Source organism: Anthonomus grandis, chromosome 1, assembly GCF_022605725.1.
Source record: "Anthonomus grandis grandis chromosome 1, icAntGran1.3, whole genome shotgun sequence".
Taxonomy (NCBI): Eukaryota; Metazoa; Arthropoda; class Insecta; order Coleoptera; family Curculionidae; genus Anthonomus; species Anthonomus grandis.
Window position 1 is genome coordinate 56489627 of NC_065546.1, and position 13028 is coordinate 56502654.

The window sequence follows — 13028 nt, forward strand, 5'->3', positions numbered from 1 at the left end:
TTTAGAATTTTAATTTCCCTTTACAGGTAAAATGCTTTCACAATAATAAAGCATCATAATATATATATGTCACGGCTAATGTAATTAATCCGGATATTGTACAGGGTGAGTTTTTCAAAGCGCGGAGTAGTATTATGCATTGATGATATTATTTATCGATGAAGTGCTCCTGGACTATTATTTGGTTAAGCATTTTTCACATTTTAAAAATATTTTGGACTATACAGAGTGCTCCGAAAAAGCAGGGCACTACAAAAGTTAATTTTTTTAAATGGAACACCCTGTATTGCAAAACATTTTTGAATTCTTTGCGTAATTACCAATCTTTTTTGATAATGGTTTAATATGCCAAAAACTAATAGTTTAGGAGATAAATCAAATTTTGTTAAAAATTTAGAATTTGCACGCATCTCTTTAATATTAAAATTTAGCACCTAAATTTTGAATACAGACCTAATTTTGATCATCAGAAGTAAAATAAAGTTACTTTGATATGCGTGCTATGTAAAATTATTCATTTTGTTATACAGGGTGTTTTTTTTGAAAGGCCAAACTTGCCCAACTTTAAATATAAAAATCTCTCTTATTTTAAATGAAACACCCTGTATATTTTCATGTCATCTAATAGCTTACTTAAGAGCCTATAAATTTTGTTAATAATATTTTATCCCTATCTCTAATAGTTTTTGAAATATACTTATATTTCTTCATTTCGTGTTATTTTTTTTTTATAAAATGAAACAAATTTATGGACGTTTCTTTTTATTAAATTCACTTATTTTTATATAATAAAAGTTAATTTCTGTTCAACAAATGTTCAAAGATATGTCCTCCTTGTTCGATACAAATATTAATTCTTTTAATTATATTTTGTCGAACATGGTATAACATTCCTGGTGTTACGGTTTGACAGGCATCCCTAATTCTAATAATCATATCCTCCCTTGTAGTTGGTTTTGTTGCATAGACTTTATCTTTGAGATAGCCCCACAGAAAGAAATCTAGCGGCGTAAGATCGCAAGACCTTGGCGGCCATGCAACAAATCCTCCGCGACCAATCCATCTTTGAGGATATTCTTGATCCAAATATTCCCTTACTGCACGATGAAAATGGGGAGGCGCACCATCTTGTTGAAACCACATACTTTGCCGTTCCTGGAGATTGACTTCTTCTAATAATTCAGGCAATTGCTGCTGTAAAAATACTCGATATGAATGCCCATTCAAAGGTTCATTAAAAAAATATGGTCCAATTATACGGTTATTATGGATGCCGCACCATACATTAAGGGACCAATGATTCTGGTGCTGAACCTCACGTACCCAATGAGGGTTCTCTGTTGCATAATAGTGCATATTATGCCTATTGACAGCACCATTGCTTTTAAATGTCGCCTCGTCGGAATACATAATATAGTTAACAAAATTTAGATTAATTTCAATTTTGCGAAGTAACCATTCACAAAGAGTTACACGTAGCTGAAAATCTTGATTGTGAAGTTCTTGATGCAACTTAATGTGATATGGGTGGTATTTATATTTCCGTGTTGTCCGGTTTACCGTTGTCTGCGAAACATCAGAAAGTAAGGCTAACCTACGGCTACCAATGTGGGGATCCTCCTCAATTTGCAAAAGAATTTCAAGTTCTTTACCTTCATTTGCCACCCTATTAGCAACATTACGTTTTGGCAGATCCACGCTACCAGTCGTCATAAATCGGTCCATAACAACGCGAAAACTGCGGGAATCGGGTGTGCGCCGTTGAGGATATTTTTCTCTATATAGCCTTTGAGCTAGCAGACAATTTTTATTTGCTTCACCCAAAACAAAAATCATATCAATAAATTCATTTCTTGAATAATTCATTTTTAATATTGAAAACAAATATCTAAAAAACACCTTAAAACAAATCTAACTATTAATCTCTAATTAACTAATGTAACTGTCTTTTTGTTATTGAGATTTTTTTCATTTGTTTCCACGGCGCCTTGATGGATACATAAAAAATACGAGGTGCTTCAAAACTTTAAGTCGGCATTGTCAGTTTTTACAGGAGAAAAACAGAAAAATCCATGATATCTCAAAAACTGTTAGATATAGAGATAGGACATTATTAATAAAATTTATAGGCTCTTAAGTAAGCTATTAGATGACATGAAAATATACAGGGTGTTTCATTTAAAATAAGAGAGATTTTTATATTTAAAGTTGGGCAAGTTTGGCCTTTCAAAAAAAACACCCTGTATAACAAAATGAATAATTTTACATAGCACGCATATCAAAGTAACTTTATTTTACTTCTGATGATAAAAATTAAGTCTGTATTCAAAATTTAGGTGCTAAATTTTAATATTAAAGAGATGCGTGCAAATTCTAAATTTTTAACAAAATTTGATTTATCTCCTAAACTATTAATTTTTGGCATATTAAACCATTATCAAAAAAGATTGGTAATTACGCAAAGAATTCAAAAATGTTTTGCAATACAGGGTGTTCCATTTAAAAAAATTAACTTTTGTAGTGCCCTGCTTTTTCGGAAGACCCTGTATAGTCCAAAATATTTTTAAAATGTGAAGAATGCTTAACCAAATAATAGTCCAGGAGCACGTCATCGATAAATAATATCATCAATGCATAATACTACTCCGCGCTTTGAAAAACTCATCCTGTATATAATAACCGGTAAATATTTAAAATAGGCAGCAGGTTTGGCGAATGAAATAAATTCGTTTATATTAATATAAATATGCTACTTATGATAGTGTCATGACATGACCTTAGACTCAAGCATGTATTGGAACGATGCATCAAGAAAGGAATTAAGTTAAATAGAGAAAAGTGTGTTTTTGGAGTGAACAAACTGACTTTTCTCGGCTTTGTTATTTCCAATAAGGGTGTCGAAATTGACCCGGATAAAGTGAATGCAATTTTGAAAATGCCAGCTCCTCGTGACGTAAGTGGGGTTCCGCAGCTCTCGGATGTTTACAAGTGCATACCAAGTTTTTACCAGGACTAGCCGATGTGGCGCAGCCAATACACCAGCTTTTGAGTACCAAAAACGAATTTGCGTGGGAAAGTGCCCACCAAATTGCTTTTGAGAAAATCAAACAAGCTTTGACGAATGCACCAATTCTGGCCCACTTCGCGCCTGGAAGGTCGACGCGAGTAGCGGCTGATGCTCTTATGGTTTAGGAGCTACTCTTGAACAGCAACAAGCAGATGGAATTTGGAGAACAGTATATTACGCATCAAGAACTATGTCTGATACTGACAAACGGTATGTCCAGTTAGAACGGGAGGCTCTAGCCTGTACATGGGCCTGCAAAAAGTTTAGCCAGTGTTTGATTGGCGCGGAATTTATTTTGCTAAACCTTTGGTTTTATTGGGAAGTAAGCCCACAGCTGATTTGTCTGCTAGGATCCAGAGATTCAGGATGCGTTTGTTACAATTTAAATACACTGTACAGTATATCCCAGGAAAACAAATGATAATACCTGATCTGTTGTCCAGAGCTTCAATAGCATCATTGGACCCTGGGACAGATGCTTTACTTATCGAAGCTGTCGAAGATTTTTACAAACACATAAAGACTTCGATTCCCATTGTAACATATGTCCCCTAATTATCGGATACAGCGGCAACATGGTTGCGCCGTATGTTGCGGCTGTATCCGATGCGCTGTATGTTGCGAGTGTTCGGGGAAGGAGAACCAGATACGATCGAGAGACGACGAGCTTGGAGGGGAACAGGCAGAAAGCTGTTGACTGCGAGAGGTTTCGCGTCAGGGACCCAACTGTTTTTGGGTTGTTCACCTGCTTGTGAACTGGTTTGAGACTCGGGGAAATATAGAAGGCGTCGCCGTCATTAAAATATAAACTCGTCGTTGGTTCGAGATTGGCGTTATTGGCTTAGCACATCTATTTCTTTGGTAGTTAAACCTGGGAGCCTGGAGGAAAGTGAGAGTGAGATAAAACAATGACTTGGGACTTGTAAGGTTAGTGTTAGAATTACAGTTGAGACGCTCATAGTTTTAAGGATTACCTTTAATTAGTTTTCGTTAATAAAACTTTACCTGAACTGATGACTGTTTATTTATAAAATTATACACCCACGGCTCCGAAGTGTAAGGAGTCTATTGCACCATATCAGATAAAAATCTTCAGTTAATTAGGTCAGCACAAGAATCAGATTCCCAGACTATAAGACTAAGGGGCTACATACAAAATGGGTGGCCAAGCTATAACCATCTTCTGGTTGGGGATAGAGGGTTTTTTCGTTACCATAGCGATTTGTCAATACTAAACGGGCTTGTGTGTCTAGGCACCAGGATATATATTCCACAAACAGTGCGCTCTGAGGTACTGAATCGAATTCATGTGGGACATCTAGGAATCTCCAAGTGTCGAGCTCGAGCGAAGGAAACAGTCTGGTGGCCTGGTATCACCAAACATATTGAGGACAAAGTTTCTGCTTGCAAGGAATGCATAGAACACAGAACGACCCCAATAGAACCACTTATACCCTCGGAAGTGCCCGAGTACCCTTGGCAAGTTATAGGTTTAGATTTATTTGAAGCAAATAAAAGGAACTACTTAGTAGCATTACAAAACTAAGAACATTCTTTGCTAGGTGGGGAATCCCAGAAAGTATTCGTTCCGATAATGTACCTTGTTTTGCCAACCAGCTTTTCAAAGACTTTTCCGTAAAATATGGGTTTCAACATGTAACAAGTAGTCCTCACTACCCGCAATCTAATGGCCAGGCTGTAAAGATTGCTAAGAAAATCATTCTTAAGTCAGAAGATCCCAATTTAGGATTGTTGAGCTATAGAAGGTCCAAACTGCAGTGTGGATTTTTCCATGTCGAGTTAATAATAGGCAGAACACGCCGGACAACCTTACCAACAAATAAAGTGACTTTAATACCTAATTGGAAGTATCTACCCGAATATATGACAAAATTGAAACTCAAACATACACAGAAAATTTTAACAAGCACCACAATGTTACAGAGGCTTCTCCCTTAAATATCAATGACCGAGTTTGGATTACCAACTTAAAGAAATATGGCATAGTGGCCAATGAAGGCCCTGAACCTAGGTCATATGTCGTCATAGCTGATAACAAGCACTATCGGCGAAACAGATCACACCTGATAAAAGCAAGCCTTCTTTTGAACCATCACCCTCACGAACCATTTGAATTCCAACATTTATTCGATGACAATGAGTCAACCCAAAGTGTTTTTCATTTTGGGGGGAGGGAAGAGAGGGGTCAGGTAGTAGAAGGGAGAGAACAGCCACCAGAAAGAGAAGACAATGTCCAACCTAATGTAGACATCGAGGTGGTTCCTGCAGAACCTATTCCAGAGCCACAAATGAGAGCAGGGACATACGTGACTAGATTGGGGCGAGAGGTTTGGCTTCCAAGGTCTCGTTGTGCAAATCGTTACTCATTAGTGCCGTCAAAAATCGGTAAAGACTAAACTAGTTTTAAGTTATTAACTAAGTGTAAATAGATATATAAAAAGTGAACAGTCTGTGAAAGTGTGACAAGACTAGGAAGTCCATTACCTCAAAGAAAAAAGGGGGGATGTGGTATAATAGTGACAATCCGGCAACACCAAGTGTACGGAGGACAGGCCACGACAGGGAGAACGTGAATTGGCAGTTTTTGGGCAGCCTTGAGCCGGAACTCAACTGGGTGAAATAGGTACGTGTGAATTACCCCTTTAACCCGTGTCCTACCTATCATAAAAATCAGAAAAAGATGCATCAAATGTATTCAACAAGAGGGAAGACATTTTGAACAATTGTTATAATCTTAGGTTTGTATAATGAAATTTTGATTTTTTAATTTTGGTCAATCAAGAAATATAAAATTTGAAAATTTTAAATTTTTGTGGTTTTTTTTCTTTTGCCCATGATATTGCTGTGAAAACAAATAGCTATCACAAAAGTAAGTATACCATTGGAAAGCATCTTAAATACAGTAGTTTTTGCTGAAAAAAAAACATATCCCTAATTACCAAATTTTAGAAAAACGACAACGAAGAAGATACGAGTACCACTAATTTTGCACATTTCCCAAATGTTACATTTAACTTCTGATAACACCCGGTATAAAAAATTACTCAAAAACTTTAATATACCCATCTTATAACAAATTTAATTCTCTTTCAGATGGTATATCTAAGTTTTATGTGATGGTAAGAATAACAGATATATTCTTGTTTATATAAAAAAAAAATAAACAAATTTGATAAAATCAAAAAATTTCAATCAACTTTTCGAAAAAATTCTATACGACTTTTTTGTTGCAAATGACTTATATAATCACTTTTTAAAGTTTGGCGGTTTTTATAGTAGACATCCTGTATATTAACTGGAGAATAAACATAATATTTAGATAAGTGGTTAGCCACTTTAACACATTAGCCGTAAAATATATATTAAAGATTGTCTTATCGCGGAGTATAAGAAAAAGAAAATTTTTACATTTTAAAGCCAAAATCATCGAGTTTCCTTAATTTCGCAGTGATTTTTATAAAAACGGGGTCATTAGAGAGGATTTTTTTTCCAAGCAAAAGTCTAGAAACTTGATTGATTCAAAATAAATGAAACTTTTGGGAACCTAAAGTTATAAATTAAAGCAAAAATTATTATTAATATTCCCAATTTTATATCAATTTTCAAAAAAAAATGGAATATAATATAGGTATTCTATAAAAAAGACATATAGTTATATGTATAAAAAAATGTACATAATTTGATATATTCAGAAGCAATAATAACTCTTTAAATCAAAGTCAAAATCCTCGATAATTTCCCTATTTATCTACCGACTTTCATAAAAATTTAATAAGTTTCCAAAAAAAAAATTGTTATTTAATTAATCCGCTAGTTTCAGAGAGAGCACGAAATTTTTGCCCTAAACATTCCGTACATCATGAGAGCACTTGCTCCCTTTATTAGACCTACATTTAGAGTTTCTGGTCTTCCAACATCCTGCCTTCGAACATGATGGCGGGATGGGATAATTAGACATTCCGGCACAATCTTTCGACAACTCCCTTGAAAATGTCCCCAGACAATTCGACTTACATTTGCAGTACTGGTTAACGCAAATCGACTTATCTCGACCTTAAAAGTACCAAATTTCAACAAAACACATTTTTAAATTTATATTAATTAATTTTACTGCATATTGGTGATAGGGGTGCGCAGCAACCCTTACAGCCCTTACTAATCGATGGTTCTGGTTTGGGGTGACATATTTGCGGTACCGTTTTCGATTTTGATCCGGACAGGCAGGAGGGTGACTGTTGCGGCTGGTCTCGGCATTTTAATTTCGAAAGAGGCTAAAATTTAAAAAAAAAATGGGTCACGCTTGTCACGCAAAAGTTATAATATGCAGAAAATCGTGGTTAAATGAATTTATTCTGCTGGGCGCTTATCATGTCCGGAATATGCGGAATTTAAAGCGAAAGTTTGATTAATTAACGGCGCAGTTGTGCATAAATGGATACGATTTGCCGCGAGTAAAACTTTTAGGTTTTCCAGTAATTTGGGTGAAATTGCGTCGGGTTGCAGGGCAAATTAGGATCGAGGTTTATGCATTTTAAGCAATTTTCACTATTTTACAGTCTGGAAGAGGATTTTTTAGTAATAATGGCAATTAGAGCCAACGGATGTATGAACGCGGCTTAAACTCCACACAACTATTACCTGTCATTACTGTAAAACATCGTAGCTGTCAAATGTCATTTAACGACAAGAGGTAAGATAACCATGGTTGTCAGATTGAGTGAAATCATTCTGGTGGCTGAGTTGTTATCTCTCAAAACGTAAAATGCACCGGTGACGACCAAATTTATTTCTGCATTCCCCTGTTTCCAGTTATAGTTTATATTCCCTATTGCGGTATTGATTTGATTAATTGAAAATGAGTGATAAAGGTGAACATCATCCGCGTATTGATGCGACTTGCATGTTTTAAGAAACTCAATAAAATCAAACAAAAGTGGTCACTGGGGATTCAACTCCCTGACCAATAACTACATATTGCGAAAATGCTGAGCCGAGACGTACTCTTTGCACTCTATTAGCCAAATAATCACAAAGAAGATATAAAACTGAGTCGTGTAGGCCAAAATATTTTAATTTGGCAGCAAGCAAAATAGAATGATCAAGAGTATCAAATGCTTTACTATAGTCTAACAGCACCATTGCAGTAGCTTTTTTATTATCCATAGCGCGAAGAATATCATCGCATACATGCAATACTGCTGTTTCCATACCATGCCGGGATCTGAACCCTGACTGGGCATCAGGAATAATTTATTATCTATAAAAAACGTTTTTAATTGCTGGTGCATGGCTTTTTCCAGTATTTTCGAAAGGTTAGGAAATGTGAAAAGCTGGTTCTACAAATTTATAAGCAAGGAGCAGAAATGGAGCTTCACACTGATGCTTCTATAGATGGATATGGACGTATATTGATGCAAAAGTCTTATGATGATAACCTAATGCATCCAATTTACTTTTTTAGCAAAAAGACGACAGACGCTAAGAGAAAATATTCATCTTACGAATTGGAAGTTTTAGCCATCATTGAAGCTTTAAAGAAGTTAAGAGTGTATCTGTTAGGACATTCATTTAAAATAGTGACAGATTGCGCCGCATTTAAAAAACTATTTCCAAGAAAGAATTACCTACACGTATCACTTTTAGAAGACTTTAACTACACAATTATAGATAGATCTGGATCTGCCATGCGTCATGTAGATGCATTGAGTAGGTATCCAATAATGATGATTGCTATGGATAGCCTAAATAATAAGATTAAAAGATTACAGGAAGAAGACACTGAAATAAAAGCTATTAAAGAGTTAATTAAAGATGACAAGGCTTTTGAAAATTATATATTAAAAGATGACGTTGTTTATAAGATGATTAATGACGAGGATTTTTAGTTGTAGCGACATAATAAGGAAAGCTCACAAAGAAGGTCATTTCTCAGTTAAGAAAACAGAAGGTGCAATCACAAAAGAGTATTACATTCAAGCATAAGATAGAGAGAATAATAAGTTCATGCGTGCCATGTATTTTGTCAAATAGAAAAAGGAAAATAGGAAGGGTTCTTACATCCTCTGCATAAAGACAGTTACCCATTGCAAACTCTGCATATTGACCACTTAGGACCGTTAAAGAGTACCCATAAAAAGTACCATCACATTCTTGATATTATTAACTACTAAATCGACAACGACTAAAGAAGTTATTGCAAAGTTAGAGTTGCAAAGAAAAAACTTTGGTGAATCCAGTGAATATTATATCAGACCGAGGGACTGCTTTTACTTTACAAGAATTTAAAGATTACTGCAAACAAAATGATAATTATCATCTTACCATTACAACAGGATTACCAAGAGCTAACGGCCAAATTGAAAGAATTAATTCAATTATAGTTTCAGTTTTGTCTAAACTATCAGTGGATGATCCTGGAAAATGGTATCAACATGTAGATGACGTACAAAGTGCTAAAAATTCAACCTATCAAAGGAGCATTAACACCACTCCTTATGAGTTACTAATAGGTCTTAGAATGAGTAATAAAACAGAATACAAAATTAAAGAGCTGCTAGAACAAGAAGCAAAAAAACAGTTCGAAGAAGATAGAGATAAATTAGGAAGAGAAGCGAAAAAGCAACTGATTAAAGAACAAGAAGAAAATAAAAAGACGTATAATTTAATAAGGAAAGAAAAACAAGGAAAAATAAATAAATAGCAAGGAAATATCAGATTGGTGACCTAGTTGCGATAAAGTGGACTCAAATAGGGCCAGGTACCAAGCTAAGACCAAAGTTCTTGAGACCATATAAGATAATTAAGACAAAACCTAATGATACTTATGATGTGCAAAAAGAGGGATATCATGATGGACCGGTTAAGAGTTCAACCACTGCCGAATATATGAAACCTTGGGTGCCATACCACGACGAAGAAGATGAAGAAGATTCAGGAACATTCGGGTCGAATTTGGCACAGGATGGCCGAGTTGTGGGAAAAATTAATTAAAAGACGAGAAATAAAATATTTAACGCCCTCCCTGTCCTAAAATTTAATGGAATCGATCACCCGATCGACCGATCTATTGCCGGCGCCTAGAGGAAGAAAACCACCGGCAGCAGTGCGAGAACAGAGACAACCAAAGACGTGCAACTAGATAGAAATTTTTATCCTATTGTTGTTGCTCTCTTTAATCTGTATATATTGTATTTCGTTGTCTCTCTCTTCCCTTATAAAAGGTGAGCTAAGGTGGCGCCACAATACTAATCTTTCGCAATGCTAAATGTATTTAATTACCAGAGCAGGCAAAATCTGTATAAGAGTTAAGAGAAAGTACAGAGCAGGCAAGAGAAAACATTCTTCCATCTTCGTCTAAATGAATGCAAAAATACGGGATAGCTTGTGTCCAATTCTCTAGTATTTCTAAAATTTTAATTAAGTACGGCAACAGTGCAATCACAAAACACGTCTATTTCAATATGGCTGAATAGTTGTTGGTGCTGATTAATTTTGTTTTGTTTTAGATCATTATTTGAGATTTTGGACGAGTGCTTAAATTTTACGTATTTTATTACCTACCAGATTTAGGTGAACTTGGTTACAGTAGTTAGTAGTTGTAATTTTTTGTAGGATACAGATTTTAGTATTTTGACTTGTGTTAGGAACAGAAATATGTTCATTAAAGTAATTGTTAAGGCTGTAGTTAAAATAGGTATTCCATGGGGGTTCAAAATGAAAAATTAAGAGATTTGCAAAAAAAAATTAAAAAACTAACATAAATAGTCAAATGAATTTAATTTTTATAATATAACTTTAATAAATATATAATAATTAAAATATAAAATAAATACAAATAAATATAGAATAATTACAAGAATAACATTTGTTCGGACTATCTGTGCTGACTATCTGCTGCTATTTTAAATTTAGCTGTAAGCTGTTTTATTCTTTTAATTAATTTTTATTGATTAAAAAAATATTGGATCATAAATAATGAAACATGTGTACATGTATTTCATACACATACAAATTTAACAGTATTTCATTATTATATAATAGAACAGACTTATCTATGCTTTACTAATTAGTAGAAAAACAGTTTTACCACTTTACCAAATCAATTTCATTTATTCTGGATACCTGTTTCGCTAACGATATAAGCATCTTCAGCAAAACATTAAACTTTTTTTGTTTTAAGTGTTACACCAAAGGATATATTTTTTGGAATATTATTATAGTACTGTGATAATTAAAATCTTTCTATATTTTAATTGCATTTATGTATAAGCATGTTAGTGTTACCGTCTTAAATTATAAATTATGAAAATAACTAAGAAAATGCATGCACATATTATAGTTATACCATATACTGAAAATACAATACAAAACGTTTTAGAATTATATTTAGTTTATTTAGTTCCCCAATTTAAATGTTATTAAATTGCATTGTTTTAATTAAAGTCTGCCATCGTTCTGAGCAATTAAAAACATATCAATAACTTTTTATTTGTTTTAAATTAAAATCAGCCGTTCTGTCTCAGAACATGAATCTGAGGTTCTGACTTCTGAGACATATTGGCTGATTTTAATTAAAATAAATCATTAAATGCTTAATAGCCGAGGTTTGAATTATGGCGGCAAACGCTATCTGCGCCATCTACGTTCACTTTTCACGAAGCGAGACAAAGATGGAAAATAATCGGATATTTTATTAGCGCACAGTTGCGCGTCTCTTCGGTTGTCTCTGGCGAGAATAATTACAGATGACGAAAGACTATTTTAACCCTGGAATGCTATTGTACGTAATATTTACGTGCGGACAGCACTATTTAGCGTGTCACTACAATTTTATTACCTTCTCCCACCTTGGCGCTCAGTAGCGCTTTGAGCGGTCTATCAGGAGTATGACACGCCTGAACTAGTTTGATCTGTGTATTTACAGTATTGGTTGAAGTCGAATTTCTAAAAGCCGACATGTATTTTTTACGTAGCAATAGTATTAACCGTATTTTATTTAGGATGTAATTTTGACGTGTTAATAGTGATAAGCATTAGATATAGCCTAGATAGCAAGTATTAGATTACCAAAAAATATCTCAAAAAAGTTTAACAGATGTAAGTGGCTAGGTAGTGACTCTGACGATAGCGTAGCCGATCTTAATTTTGCTCCGGGTAAGAACGACATTGAGGTAACGTTTGAGAATAACTTGAAAAACACATTTTGTTAGCCACCTCTAATATTGTTCAAGCTAGGTTGTCTACCCCAAGTACTTCGGTAAGTTTGTTTTTTACTTTTTAATATATATACACATATATTGTAATTCCTATTTTAGGATAACCTAGTAACGCCTGATGAAGTTACTCACTCTAGACTGCATAGTTCTTCCACAGGTTAAAAATTTACTAGGCAAAAATGGTTGTATGTGGAAAACTTAACCTAAAAAGAGAGGAAAAATACCATCCATAAATATTGATCATGTGAGACCAGATCCAACACAAGAGGCTAAGGAATTGCTACAACCAGTTACACACTTTCAGTGATTTTTCCTCGATACATTTTTAAACAAAGTCTTATTTTACACAAATCAGGAAATTATAAGACAAAATAAAAATTATGAAGTGGCATCACAAACTGTATCTGAAACAAATCTGGTGGAACTTAAATCGCTTTTGGGTCCATACATACTTTCTGCTGCTTTAAAAGATTCAAAGACTTATCAACAAAAGTTTGCTTTAATAAAACTTTTTCAAGCAAGGGACACTTTGAATTTCTGACTGCGTAAAAGAAGTTACAAACCAGGCACGTACAATTAGTAGGGTTTAGAGGAAAATATCCTTTCAGGATGTACATTTCAAATAAACTGTCAAAGTATGGTCTAAAAATTGTAATGATTTGTGATGAGGCGACGAAATATTTAATCAACGCCTTACCATATCTGGGTAGATCAACAAATACATA

General features: G+C 34.4%; 1 protein-coding gene across 47 annotated transcripts in view; it reads right to left on the bottom strand.

Annotated features, from left to right (window-relative positions):
* LOC126742793 (uncharacterized) overlaps window positions 1-13028 on the bottom strand; it is a 255085-nt gene that overhangs the window by 1962 nt on the left and 240095 nt on the right. For all 47 annotated transcript variants that reach the window (XM_050449953.1, XM_050449852.1, XM_050449861.1 and 44 more), the window contains 2 exons: window positions 7200-7359; window positions 6980-7141 (listed from right to left, as the gene is read on the bottom strand). In XM_050449953.1, the coding sequence (XP_050305910.1) occupies window positions 6980-7141; window positions 7200-7359 (322 nt within the window). The remainder of the gene's footprint in view (window positions 1-6979; window positions 7142-7199; window positions 7360-13028) is intronic.